The sequence below is a fragment of the Eucalyptus grandis genome, chromosome 11 (genome assembly GCF_016545825.1).
Source record: "Eucalyptus grandis isolate ANBG69807.140 chromosome 11, ASM1654582v1, whole genome shotgun sequence".
Classification (NCBI taxonomy): domain Eukaryota; kingdom Viridiplantae; phylum Streptophyta; class Magnoliopsida; order Myrtales; family Myrtaceae; genus Eucalyptus; species Eucalyptus grandis.
The window spans coordinates 24,587,981-24,602,715 of record NC_052622.1 but is presented as its reverse complement, the minus strand read 5'-3'; the positions used below and the strand labels follow the sequence as shown (position 1 = coordinate 24,602,715).

At 37.1% G+C, this 14,735-nt stretch overlaps 2 protein-coding genes across 3 annotated transcripts; one reads left to right on the top strand and one right to left on the bottom strand.

Annotated features, from left to right (window-relative positions):
• Positions 1 to 4,533: 4,533 nt before the first annotated feature.
• On the top strand, positions 4,534 to 6,976 carry LOC104425515 (protein WHAT'S THIS FACTOR 9, mitochondrial). The gene is made up of 2 exons (XM_010038217.3): positions 4,534 to 5,111; positions 5,346 to 6,976. The coding sequence occupies exons 1-2, from the start codon at positions 4,831 to 4,833 to the stop codon at positions 6,337 to 6,339; spliced, it is 1,275 nt and encodes a 424-aa protein (XP_010036519.1). The 5' UTR covers positions 4,534 to 4,830; the 3' UTR covers positions 6,340 to 6,976.
• A 2,928-nt stretch (positions 6,977 to 9,904) lies between these two features.
• On the bottom strand, positions 9,905 to 14,602 carry LOC104425514 (F-box protein At3g58530). Of its 2 annotated transcripts, XM_010038214.3 has the most exons (12): positions 14,384 to 14,601; positions 14,222 to 14,281; positions 13,990 to 14,073; positions 13,067 to 13,197; positions 12,904 to 12,979; positions 12,005 to 12,075; positions 11,782 to 11,868; positions 11,625 to 11,697; positions 11,477 to 11,544; positions 11,304 to 11,372; positions 10,315 to 10,420; positions 9,905 to 10,220 (listed from the first exon to the last, which is right to left on the bottom strand). In XM_010038214.3, the coding sequence occupies exons 1-12, from the start codon at positions 14,549 to 14,551 to the stop codon at positions 10,155 to 10,157; spliced, it is 1,059 nt and encodes a 352-aa protein (XP_010036516.2). In that variant the 5' UTR covers positions 14,552 to 14,601; the 3' UTR covers positions 9,905 to 10,154. The 2 variants fall into 2 exon arrangements, with proteins under 2 accessions (XP_010036516.2, XP_010036517.2); XM_010038215.2 differs by lacking the exon at positions 9,905 to 10,220 and having other exon boundaries at positions 10,321 to 10,446; positions 14,384 to 14,602.
• Between the last annotated feature and the right edge of the window lie 133 nt (positions 14,603 to 14,735).

Genomic DNA, 14,735 nt, shown 5'->3' with positions numbered 1-14,735 from the left:
CATCTGGATTACAGGAAATTTCACTTCCTTCTAGCAAATTGCAAGAGGAAGCTGAAAGCATAAATAGACGGATCATAGCCTCATGCTGCCTCAGCATATTCGAAACTCAACTCAACTGCAAAATGATTAATCAGTCGTTCTTAAGTTTCTTTTAAAGAATATGTATAAATAAATGTCTCTTTACTCATCAAGTGGAAATGGTGGAGTGCGCGTGCTTCACCATTACAAATGCAATGCTGTAATTCCTTTGCTATTGTTTGCTTTTTGTCCTATTCGTTCTCTGAATCCCTTTCAAAATTGCGTATCCGTATCCAATGTATCTATTATAAGCTTCACTCATGTGTCATAATAGTATTTAGAATGAGTCACATTGTAATGAATGTTTGGGGTGAGTCATGTAGTAATAAATGTTTGGAATGAATCATGGTGTTGTAACAAATGCAAGTCATAGGTATCATAATGTGAACCACATGTTATTAGATATTAATATGCCTACATCACTAGTGATGTAACCTTGTCTTTCCCTCATGCATGGTTCGTAATATGTCAAGGCAGACTAGCCTCCCATTAAAAATCTGTGTGTTTGCATGCAAAAATAAATTCTCTTCCTTCTTTTCTTCAAATATCTATCTAGTATTAGAGGTTTTAGAATGATAAGATAGCATTTTGTCCTAGTGATATGCTGTATACTTGCTTTCATGAAGATCCTGTGCATAAAAAACTGAGGCCAGAGGGCTTCATGTTCGAACTGAGAAGTTAGCTAAATGCTAAAAGTTGGTCCCAACATGGTAAGCTTATGAAAAGCACCACAGGGGGTTTGAATACTTGTAATTGCTAATTTCTTGCTCCGAGGATGTTGTTCTTTGGAGCCTCTACAATCATTAAAAAAATCCAATTATTTAGGGAAGAAAGCCGATGTTAAAATAAATTCCATTTTGAAAAAGGATAAATGCGCTAAGTGTAATTGTGTCTTAAAACTTTTTAAGAGTGCAATAAAGTCCTAAAAATTTCAAAAAAAATACAGTCAGGTCAGAGAACTTGTCAAATTTGTATAATTAAATCCTAAAATTTGTTAGCATTTTATGTTCGTCAAGTTAGCCAGAGTTTATTCTTTTTAGTTTTACTCTAATTTTCAACTTATTCTCAGACTTTTGTCATGTCTCTTTGTAAGGTGTAAAAGTTAAAACATATACTTGAAACTAATCGTTCCCACCTTAACCCTTTGAGAATGTAAGGATTTAAACCCCCCACCTCCCCTTTCCCATGTGGAAATAGTGGCCATTAGGGTTTAATTGCACTTTTTAGGATATGATTGCATTTTTTCTAAAATGTTTCAAAATTTTATTACACTTTCTTAATAAATTTTAGGACTTAATTTTACTTTTCAAACTTTAGAATTCAAGTGCACTTTCATGACGAGTGTTACGATCTTAAGTATATATATCCTTTTTAAAAAAGACAGATTCCTACCCATTAACCTTGAGGACTAGATGAGTTAGTTTCAAGGGACTATGGATATGTGCTGCATATACGTGAAAATGTAAGTTCGGAATAATCTACCACCATATCTAGATTCACCAACTCTTAAATATGTGTCCAAAAATCTAAAAGCAGCCATGTAAGAGAGAGCCTATTGTGATCGAAGAATGAGAATGTTTTGAGTGGCCGTGCTGAAATAGAGTGGAAGGACAGCATTTTGCATAGACTTGGTGAGCCATTTCGCAAGCATTTACCTAAGCAGCCGGTGTCATAAACCTAGGGGACTTTTGCACCCTATCATCAACCAATATATTTCAATTGTTTTTATTTAATTCCAAACTGCTTGCATATGTCAATTTGTAATCGGATCTAATTAGATAGAATTATATATTTGGGGTGATCGGTTCTTGATTTGGTCTATTCCAATGCATAAACTGAGAACCGGACCTAGGGGACAGGTTCCTCATTTCTAGAATCGAGAATCGGACCACTCCATATTGATTAGTCCGATTCGGCTCTTGGACGATTCAATAGAACTAGTTGATTCACATATCTTGATCGAAAGTCTTGGTTTAATTGATTTACCAATTGCGACAAATTGAGATTTTGTCCAAGATTTACGAATAAGATTAAGAGATAATGGGCCATGATTGTACGATAGAGGTGTAAGTGGTTGGGTTTGAAAAATTGAACCAATAAGGAAATTCATTGACCAAACCGAAATCCAATTCGAATTGAACTGAAATCCGATTCATTTTGGTTTGGTTCAATTTGAATTTTCAGTTTTTACTTTCATTTTCGTTTTTCGTTTTTTTTTTTTTTTTGCTATATATTGTAAGATTAATTTTCCAATCAAATTGTCTTTTCCCTAGCAAGATAAAACTTCATTGATTTTTTTAAGAATTTTTTTAATGAGGTGAAAAATTAAATTCAATATACCACTATTACATTTTTAAATGAAAATAATTTTGCGAATGCTACCACGTAGAAATAGATAAAATGCAATACTAAATTCCATAGCAATTCAATTACCTTAATATTAGCATTTTACTTAATATTTTTATCACTTGTAAAGACACCGAAACTCTTATTTTTTGCATGAAATTTAATGTAACATATTAGGCGTATAATACATATAATAGATAATGAAGGCTTGAGGATACAATCCATGATTGCGTACATTATATTATGAATTCGCATAATAGGCTTGGAGAAGAATTGGTCATTTGGTCTTGCATATCTTTGAGATATAGAATTAAAATATCAACGATACCAATAAATAAATTTTAATTAAGAAAAATATGAATGAATTTTATATTATCTTGATTACTAATTATAAACTGAACAAATTACGAAATGATGGAGTGGTCTAAACTTAGTGAAACAAATATTAGAGCCCAAGCAAATTAATTTTTCATTGAGGCTCTGGTTGTTTTGCAAAAAATATGGCTTTTTTAGAAAATATTTTTCAAGAAGTCATTTTTCAAGAAATAACCATATTTTCTGTTGTTCAACAAAAACCTGAAAATAAACTAGAAGATATTTTTCTTTGTTCAATAAGGAAAGTCTTTTTCTATATGAACCCTTAAAATTGTTTTATTTTTATTTTATTTCTTTTCTTTCCTTTTGATTGGTCGCCGGTCATGTTGGTAGCCAATGACCAGCCAGAGGTGAGCTAGAGCCTTGCCACATGCTCAAGCTTGGAGCTCGAGCATGCTAGATCCGGCGAGCTGGGCAGGGCTTGAGCCTCACCGACATCTAGCGAGGCTAGAGGCCTACTTAGGTGGTTGGATTTAGTGGGGCTCAAGCTCGGGGCATTGGCTAAGCTAGGCTTTACCTTTGCCTCGCCACAAGCTAGCGAGGGTCGACTTGTCTAGAATCTAGTGAGTTTGAGCCTCACCTTACCTCTAGCCAATAGTTGACCACCACCAAGGTTGGCGACCGGCTAATGAAGAAAAAGATATAAAAAGAAATTTTTTATAAAGATTTCTTTTTTAAAAAATAAAAGGAAAAGATTTAGATTTTCTAGGTTTGGTTCGGTTATAAAAACCGAACTAGTTAAAAAAAAGTTTCAATTTTTAATATTATCTTAATCAAACTTAAAAAAACCAAATTTTTCGGTTCGGTTTTTGACATCCTTGAAAAAAGGATGAGGATTCAATGGATTATTTTCTATAAAAGACGGACTCACAAATTTAAAGATGATGCGAGTTATGAAGCATAGACACTCTTTGGGAGTTTTCGTATGGTGTTGACATTTCGACATGTGTCTATACTCTTTTTTGAGAAATGTATTTTGAATAGTTAGAAATGTTACTATCCTAGCATCCTAAGTGTCTCGAGACTCTGAATTAAATTTTTAAGTAGTTTGCTACTAAAAGGCTGTCTCCGAAGGACTTGAATTGAAGTTCACCTATTGTGGGTAGGCAAACCTGCAGAAATTGACTTAGTCATCCTTAGTTCTAAGCTTAGGCTCATTCAATGGTATACGTGTCGCAAAATTTGACACTTAGTCAACTTTCTTGACACTCTCAAACACTCGGAGTTTCCGACAATTTAGACACGTTAGTTTTCAAAATTTCAAATGATGAGTCAAAATATATATATGTGAAAAAAATAAAGATAATAAATAGGGAAAGAAAAAAACTAACGTATCCTAATATGTCGAAATTTTCTGCTTTTTTAGGAACGATACATCTGTGTGTCGTGTCGTGTCGCGTGTCGATGTCGGTGTTACTTAGGGTGTGAGTAAGCAAGTGAGGTAAAATTGATGAATCTTTACAGGAAAAGAAAAAAAGTAAAATAAAATAAAAAGCAAGAGGTAAAAGGAAGAAGTTGGATGAATCATAATAGCATTATGAAAGAAACAAAGATTTGCTCAAGTAAGTAAGCCGAGAGAAAATTAGGATTTAGATTTAGATTTAATTTTTTTTAAAAAAAGAAAAGAAATATAAGTCAGTCTAATCTAATCAGTTCGGTTCAAACCTGACTAAAAATCATTGGTTCCAATTTTATGAAAACTGAGGCACCTTAAAACCACCAAAAATTGGTCGGACCGTTATACATGCTCACCCCTGAAACCCCCCGTTCCGTCGTCCCCCGTCTCCTCCATTTCACCGCCTTGAATCCGCTCCCCAAACAAGGCGGTGCGGCGCGACGCGCTAAACCCTGAAAACCCTAATCGGAACAACCTCCGCCGGACACCGGCGGCGGGCCTGAACTCCGACAATGCGCTTCCGCCGGTTCTCTTCTCTCCGGCTCTCCGTTTGTGCGAACTAGCGTTGATTCTTCAGTCCCCAGCTCAAGCGAACGCCCGACCGTCTGCATCTCCGAGAAGCGATTTTGCGGGGGATGAGCTTCAGGGCCGAGGCCGGCGGCCTCTTCTCCGCGCTGCGCCGATCGCTCCTCCACCACCAGCACCACCAGTGCCGGTCCATAACCAAGGTCCGCCTCAAGTGGGTCAAGAACCGGAGCCTCGACCACGTGATCGACACCGAGACCGACCTCAAGGCCGCCTGCCTCCTCAAGGACGCCATCAAGCGGTCCTCCGCCGGGTTCCTGACCGCCAAGTCGGTCGCCGAGTGGCAGAAGGCGCTCGGCCTCACCGTCCCCGTCCTCAGATTCTTGCGCAGGTAAACTTCAGTCTCCGCCTCGTCTCTTTTACGTTTTGGGATTCGTTCTTGCAATCGTTGTAGCTGAAATTTTGAGGGAGTTTTAGAGCTATTTAGTCGATTGGGGTTGTCTCGTTAGGGGGAAAAGGTTGAAGGTGTGAACTTTGCCGGGTAACAAGTGCTGGTGTGATATGGAATTTGGGTTCTGATTGTGGATTGTGATGTTGATTTTGTTCAAAATTTCTTCACTTTTAGGTATCCTACACTCTTTCATGAATTCCCACATGCCCGATACGCGGGTTTGCCCTGTTTTAAATTGACAGACGCTGCTCTGCTGTTGGACTCGCAAGAGAAAAGCATACACCAGAAATATGAACACGACACTGTGGAGAGGCTCTCTAAAGTGCTCATGATGACGAAGACAAAGACCTTGCCATTGCGATGCTTGATTCCATTGAAATGGGATCTGGGTTTGCCAGATAATTTCATGAAGTTGTTGATTCCGAATTATCCGGATCATTTCCAATTTGTCAAGGCTTCGAGCGGTGACGCGTACTTGAAGCTCGTGAATTGGCCTGAGAGTTATGCAGCCTCGGCATTGGAGAAGAGAAACGAAAGTAATGGGGCAGGGGGTGAATATAGGCAGTTTAAGAGGGGCCAAACAGCCCTGGCATTCCCCATGAATTTTCCCAGGGGATATGGTGCACAGAAGAAGGTGAAGGCGTGGATGGATGAGTTCCAGAAATTGCCATATATTTCTCCATATGAAGATTCTAGGCATATCGATCCGAGCAGTGATCTCATGGAGAAACGAGTTGTTGGGGTTTTGCATGAGATCTTGAGCTTGACCATCCATAAGAAGACTAAGAGGAACTACTTAAGGAGCTTGAGAGAAGAACTAAATCTTCCTCATAAGTTTACGCGAATATTTACTAGGTATCCTGGGATTTTCTACCTCTCTTTGAAGTGTAAGACGACTACTGTTGCTATTAGGGAAGGGTACCGGAGAGGTAAATTGGTGGATCCACATCCGCTTGTCCGCCTAAGAGAGAAGTTTTACCATGTGATGAGAACTGGGTTAATTTACCGGGGTAAAGGGCTAGGTATGATACCCCCGGAAGATATTATGCTCGACGATGTGGAGGATGAGACAGAGCAAGAAGAATCAGAGGGGGAAGAACTTGGTGCGAATGAAGGTTGCGACGAGGATTCATCTGAGATGGATGATGAATTCGATGGGCAAGAGTGATTTCAAAGGAAAGAGAGAAGAACAAACGCCCAGAATGTCCAGATGGAGCAAAATGAGAAGAATTTTTGGCATTGGCTGCTACGGACAGTTAAGACAACCGATGTCAAGCTTGCATCAAATTTAAAATCGTAGATGAAGTTTGGGTAGTTGCCAAAGTTTCACGATGTTCATGGCCATCCTTTCGTTGATGATAAACAAAAATATTTGATGCGATTCTATTGCTGGAGCTTGTATAAGAGTTACGAAAGCATATTGCCAACTTAGCAGTGAAGAGGGGACTGGATAATGATGGCTTTAGGTGATGCGATTGACAAAATTTCTTACAATTAAAGAGAAGAAACCTGATTAGTGCGGGCGATTGGGGAATAGTAGAATGGAAGGACAAAATTTGCAAAGATATGTAAAGAGGGGAGGAAGTCAGACAAATGGGTCTCTAGTGGGCCGAAAAGCATTTATCAGAGCTGGTAGTGCCAGAAATGTATGGGAATTTCGCAACCTGCGGCGGCTAGCAGATTATTAATTTGTTTTTATCTGATTCAAAGTTGCTTGTTGTATGTCAATTTTGACAATCATGTAACATAAAACCAACATTATTTGATCCTCCTCGTCACTGCAAAGGTAGGAATATGCTTTCGTAGCTTTATACCGGCCGTGGTAATAGGAGTCAAAATACTATTATTTGTATCTGTTATGTATCGATACAATCATACCATATGTTTTTGTTTATCATCAAAGAAAAGATCATGAAAATCCTTAAACTTGACAACTACCCAAACTTCATTTTGGATTTTGAATTTAATGCTAACTTGTTATCTTTCATTGTCTTATAGATATCTCTTTAAGCATCTATTTGTTCATGAGATATGATTGGTGGAGAGTGTCCTTTACAGTTCTAAAGAAATATGCATCTTCGCAAAGGTTCTTCGCTATTATTTGTTTTTTGTTCTATTGGCACTTCAAAGCCATTGCAAGTTGCGTAATGCATTGTATGTATTAAAAGAAATATGCATCTTCACAATGTTTTTTCGCTATTATTTGCTTTTTGTTCTATTGGCATTTCAAATCCATTGCAAGTTGCATAATGCATTGTATGTTTTACAAGCCTTCTCGTGAGCAAATGTCATGTCAATTTCAAATTTAAATTGTTTATCAACATTATGCATGATGATATTATCTTATCTTTTGGAGCCTATACAAAAAAAAAATAAATAAATAAATAAATAAATAATTTAAAGAAGAAAGATAAAGTGAAAGCAAATCTAATTCCAAAAAGATGGAGTCCTATCCATTTATCCCGAGAACAAGGGAAGTTAGCTAGGGGGATTAGGAATCTAACTAAGGAGTAATCTACCAACATCACCGGTCATTACCATTTTTTTAAAAAATGTGCCCAAAAAATCTAAAAGCATTTATGTAAAAGAGGTAATCTATTATGACCAAAGAACAATAAAGCACGAGTGATTGTGCTAAAGTGCTTAATCGTGTTCAATCTTCGAAAATAACCGGAATGGTCATGTTGGATGTAAACTAAGGTTTTAAATCTCTCCCCTAGTTCTGAGTGCATCTCTTTGTTGTGCTCAACCTTCCCAATGAACTATAGCCATGTTATAAGAGGACGAAAGATTAAGCCTCTTAAGCTACGTTTGCTTGTCCATATCTCTAGTAAAGATAGGACTGAATATGATAGAATATAAAATCCTAAATTTGCTATATTTTATCAACTGTTTAGTGAATCGCGGTAATAAAATCAAATATATTCATATCATATCATGGCATTTTTTATATGAACAAAAATATCAATGTAAATGAACTTAAAAATTTGCAAACAAAGATGGTGAAAATATGTTGCAATACTATTCCTTAATTTATTTTTATTTGCTAATTTTATTTTATTTTTCCTCTTTTTTAATTATTTTCTTATTATTTATTTTCCCGCTTCTATCATTCTTGAACAAAATTTTATTAAATAGTAAACTGTATTAATATACCTGAAATAAAAAAATCCCTAAAATATGTAATAAATATTATATGTTTATATTTATAGATTGAATGTATATTATAAGATAGAATTATAGTCAAATATATGCATAGAAATAAGATTAAATTAAAAATAATTAATTTTTATTTTTTTGTTATTTTGAATTTTTTATATCATAATTCAATTATTATTTATGTTGAAATATAATTTCATTTTTGTTAATTTAATAAGTTTTTTATTTGAGAAAACTAACTTTTTTTTTATAGACATTACAATCCTATTTTTCTTATTTCACATCTCACGTTGAATAATTTTATCCAATACATATATCTCTTATATTTGACTTTTTCTTATCATGAGTAGACATCAAACGCAAAGATATAATAAATCATATTCTATTTCTCCTGGCTATCAAACACAGTTTTAGCAATGGAGTTTTCATAATGGTCTTTATGAAGCCTGTGGGGCAAAAGGTGAAATGAAAAAAATAAAAAATTTGGGTAGTATTATGGATGGGCAAAGTTTTGCAAAGAACTTAAAAAGATGGGGGCACAGTCAGATAAGTGGATCCTTGGCTAGCCATTTCAAATTTGCTAGAATCTATTAATCCCGCTGGTGTCATAAATTTATGGAACGTTTGCAACTTGCCATCCGCTAATAATTTTTTAATTTGTTTTTATCTAATTCCAAGTCACTTGCCACATGTCAATTTGTAATCGGAACTGACTAGATAGATGCATGCCACATTAGCTGCTGTCGTGATACAGTGATATTAGGGAATATTTTCTCCTCTTGCTCCTCCAATATCAAATAGGAACTAGAGATATAATCCAGGTGGAAAGGATTCGTCAAAGAATTTTTGACAATTCTTCAAACAATTAGTTATTCAGATTCGCAGCCATTATCAATTTTAGCGGTTCCAGGTGCACAACGTTTAGAAGAAACGTACATAATTCTGAAATAGAAGGACAATAGCAAAAACTAGAACAAAAAATCAGGCACCTCTCCGAAGAGAGGTAGACATGCAAGGCATCTTCTGGTGCTTATTTCAGTACTACTTGTGAGAATTATCACTCGCATGATTCAAAAGCTTGTGTGATATTTAATCCTATCGAATCTGTGACAAAGCATATTCATTCAGAAATAACCAAAAGTTGGGTCAATAAACAGTAGGGGTGTCAAAAAAACCTGACCTGAACATGAAACAAGTTGAGGACATATTTCGGGTCTTAAAATTGTTCGGATAATTATTATGAAACAAGAAAACAAATATGTTTTGGATCAGGTTAGAGTCGAAACATTATTTGGTCCGGAACACGTTATTGCCTTCATGTGTTTGAAACAAACACGTTCTCTCATCCAAACCCAAACACTCTTCGGTCTTCACCCTAAGTAAACGGTGATTATCTCAACCAGCGGACATCCGTACGGATTCGGCGTGAGGACACTGGGACCACACCGCAGTCCGTTGCCATGTATCATTCTCGCATCAAACAAGATTTACTAGCACCATCCATCTGCACAGTTACAACTCCACCACGTTTCGTAACTTGGGTATTCAATAAAATAATGTTCCCTTGTCATCCCTTCTGCTAAATATCCTCTCATTCATTCTTTGCGAATATTTTCTCAAAATTTCATTGTCAATCATACAGACTTCAAGAGAGACAGCAAGCAGACTTTGAAATCCAGGGGAAACATGACAATCCAGCTGAAAAATCTCAAATGGCGTTATGATATGATCTTTTCTAGCAGCTGCAGCTGTATCACCACTTTCTTACAAAAAAGAAAATATATAATTGTCATCTATATCGGTATATTGTCCTCCTTTAAAATGTCAGCTATGAACCTTAAAACATTTTAGGTGTGGAAACAATTTGAGCAGGTCTTCACGGCTTCGTCTCTGAGGAGGAAAGGAATACATATAGTAAACAGTGACATAAATTCACTCAAACAGCAGCAAACCTCGTTCCATGCACCAACAAAGAACATCTCACCTTGATGCCGATGCAACCATTCACATCAAGTGTGGTGAGTGTGTTTGAGCAGGTTGTCGAAAGGGCTTCAAGGCACTTGTCTGTCACCCCAACTATCCCAAACAAGCTGCATTTCGCAGCAATTATCACTAACTGAACAATGAAGAGAGAATTTGACATTTGATGAGGTTTAATTACAGCTTTTGTACTGTATATCTTGTGGAAGATGCATATTCATTAAGGCAAACTATCAAAATGCAAGATGGTCCGGGAGATCAGCAATCACAATGACCTACAATCCAACTTGTTTGGCATCAAAAGACAATAAGAGGGCACCTACAGAAGCCAAAAGTAGAAACTCCTTTTCCCCCAACTTCTGACATGTGCTTGCTTGAGTGGAAACATATAAGAAAAAGTACTGACTTTTCATTTTAGGAGTGTAAAATGTAGGAAAAGAAGACACTTTAATCTACACTTCCATCTTTTTCAGAATAAAAGCCACCAAATAATAATTTCAAATAAAACTGCCAAACCCTCAATGCAATGGAAAGCATAGATAAGACCAACAATCTGAAGTACTCAAAGCCAAAAGACACTGCAACTTAAAACATGTCCTGCTAACATCTTTGGGGCTAACTACCATACTACATTGGAAAAAATCAGTAAGAAACACCTCATTAATTTGATTAGAGACCACTTGGATAGAAATCATTGCAAATATGCTTCAGCAGCTTATGAAATTATATATTAGCCAAGCTTCTCTAGCAGATGACACAACTATGCAGAAATGAGGTTTGAAAAAGAGCCGGCAAGATTTTATAACCATACATGAGAAGTACTCTCCTTAACCCAGCTAGAATGACGAAGATGCGGAGCTTAGTATTCATCAAGCTTTGTAATATGCTTACTGACCATCTCTGAATTAAATCAATAAAATTCAGCCGAGATGCTTTTATTTCAGCCCAGAGAACTTTTATCCTAGTTGGAAGAACCTTATCGTCAAGACTTACCTAAGGAACTCGAGTGAGACGCAGCCTTCAGCAACTGCTATGACCCCCTTGTCAGTTATACGTACACACCTGTGAAAAGTAACCATAGTATTTTTTTTTTTTTTTTGGGTCAGAAAAAGTAACCACAGTATGTTGACTCCACGAAAATAAAGGCACTTTACTACTAAACTTACCATGTCAAATTCAGGGCCACGACTTTTCCACATTTGGCTATACAGGAAAGTGCATCATCTGATAGGTTCTGCAGAATCATTTATAACATTGCGGCAGAAAATTCAGGCAACGCAAGACAATTAACATGTGTTGATAAGTGGAATTTACCTGGGCTCCACAAAGATCCAAGTACTTCAGATGGGAAAGAGAGGAAATATTGTTGTATGCGTTATCTGTGAGACTGGAAAAAAACAATCAGAAAGTGAACTACTAATACCAAATAAGTGGCTTCAAACCTATACATAAGAACAGAAAGCACATTTACCTAGAAAGGGCATAAAGGTTTAGACTCTGGAGAGAAGAGCACTTGAATAGTATTTGCTGCAAGCCAATATCTGTAAGCTTGACACACCTGATAACCGAATAATTACAAGCTTAAAGGTGCATATCCATATCAGCGACGGCAATAATTATTCTATTTTTCCTGGATTAGCATCATTTGCTTCCTGAAAATAGGGTTAAGCTTTTCTTATCAGACCTTAACATACCTAGTAAGGTTTAGTGACTGTAATTCATTATAACTGTCAGCAACTAACTCCAAGCTCTTGTCTGTAATATTCTGCCATCGACAATTGAAAACAGCTTTGTAAATAGAAACTCCTTCCACACAAAATGCGTAGGCATGTCAAAAATCTGAGTGCTGAGAATAGAAAGAAGTAAGACCAAAAGGTCGGGAACTATAGAAGAAAAAGGAAGTAAAAGTGACATCACTGTAAATCCTTTTGTACTGATTATGACTGTCTGAGGCAATTGCATTTGTCATCTCAAGTTGTTTTAGCAAGCCCATTTGGTCAAGTTGTGGATGTAACATCCATATACATAGGGAAGAAATCTCTCATAGCAAGTGTGTTCAGAATTTCAAATGATAAATACTTGGAATGTCAATAGCAGGTTTGCTAAAGCAATGAAATCTGTATCATTGTAAATACAAACAAGAAACAATTGCTCACAAAGAACTAAAAATCTCCAATAAAGCTCGCCCACATTTAAAAATCTAAGTAGAATTGCAGTTGCATATACCAGCCAAGACTTGAGACTAGTACCAAGCACAAAATCGCATTTTTTGGAAACACACGGTAAGAACTCAATTGAGTGTCAAAATAAAACTGTCCTCTGTCTTCCAGAAACAAAGTAGAACTCCAAAACTAGAGTGACCAGAATACATGTAAGAAAGTTGAGAAGGCATAGATGTTCAAGAAAAACTTAGTTAGCCATTCATCATATATACAAATTTGATCGGGCAGTGTTTCAAATCATGGTATACTTCATTGATGACATTGGAGAAAGTCCACCTTCCATCATCATGTTAATAAGTGTGAGCAAAGATACCAACACAACATATGCAGAAGAAAGTTGAAGGAAGGCTTTGGCATGAGCAAGTAGATACCTTGCAGCCACTTAAGTTCAAATCAACTAAATGTCTGCAGTTCTCTACCAGATGCTTTATGCCTATGTCTGTCACTCTGCAGCTCCAAAAATATGCAGTTAATTTGTATAAATATTAAGGTGAAGTGAGGTTTACAAGACAAGTGCATTTATAGAAGACTTACCGCACATTCCAATAAATAGAAAAAACCTTAAGATTTGGACAACAACTGGTTACAGCAGCAATTCCCTTGTCAGAGATCTTTTGGCAACCGTTCAGATTTAAAGTCTCCAAGCTTTTGAGAGATTCAGAATACTGTTGAGTGGTTGACAAGTGATCACAGGTTAGCGATACAAGTTACTAAGAGTTGAATGATCAACATATATTAGTGTTACTAAAAAGGTAAACTCGAGCACCATTGGTAGTTCATGATAAAACCAATGAATAATTTGCCTAGAAGACAGAGTGTATGGGATACTAATGTCATGGGAAGTATGCTTTTCTAAACTAGCGAAAAGAATTGTGCAGAACTTAGTCATGGAAAGGCAAACTAAAGTAACATAGAAACAAAGCACTATCTTTTTAAAACTTATGAGAAGTATTCACTCAAGCATCTGATATGCTTTCCCAAGAGATATGTCACTGAAGCATCTAACGTCAGTCCTAATAACATTTACAGGGCGACAATTATTAGTCAATATGTTATTTTCCACATGTCATCTGCTAAATTTAGAACAATGTTGTCAAAATAGCAACTTTGAAGAGAAGGCGAGCACTAATCGTTTTCCACGGTAAAGAATCCTCAAGAGGACACTAAACAAACAAAGCCAGGATTACGGTTAAAAAGTGAGCGACAAATTACATTATTGAGAGGATCCTTTAATATGGGTATTGAAACAAAAGGGCATATCTTTCTGATTCGTATCAGAATCAATCAATATCAAATTGCCTATGGCTACCGATGGATCGAGTAGACTTTTCCCTGAGATTTCACAAAATCCTTCAAAATACAACATCTGTCTTCAATTCATCTACCGTGAAAGGATGCCCCATCATCTAACTTCCAGTAGCTGGAAAAATATTACAATGCAATGTCCCTACGATTACCTCGTTCTCGAGGGACTCCAGGTGTTTGTCCTCGATATCTTGGGCGAACTCGAGGTCGATTCGCTTCACCTGGCGATACCTTGGCTGCCCAAAATCCACAGATAATCTCATCAGCAAAATGGGTCAAATCAACACCATCAAATTATGCAACTTCAACTATGGCTCACGCACGACCCCAAAAATCCACTCAAGATCAGACAACCCAGCACAGGAAATGCCTCTACAAACTAACCAGCGAGAGAGCGCCCAGGAGCCGGTTCCCCGCGTTGGTCATCTCGCGCAAATCAAGAACCTGAAATGCGCACCGGACGAATCGGAATCACGCGCGATCGAACCTGCCGAGCTGACGATTTCAAGAAGAAGAGGTCGGGAGTTCTTGTTTCCAAGAAGATACCAGCCAGAGAGAAGGGTACGAGACGAGGGTGCGGTGCAGCCACGGGCTGACGAGCAGGAGAGAGACGAGGTCCCGCTGGGGGAGCCTGGCGCAGGCGATCTTCATGACCCTGGGAATCGTCTCCCTGCTCCATGCGAGCTCCTCTGTTTCCTCTGCTTCCGCTGCCATTTTCGGTGCAGCTCTTCTGCTTCAGCTTTTGGCTTGTCCTGTTTATTATTGTGCGCTGGAGTCTCCTCCTGTATTCAAATTTTTTCATGACACTTTCGAAATTAGGGTTTGATTAGTTAAATAATTAATGATGAATACCATGAAAATTCACATATGAATACATTTATAATAAATTTATCCTCTA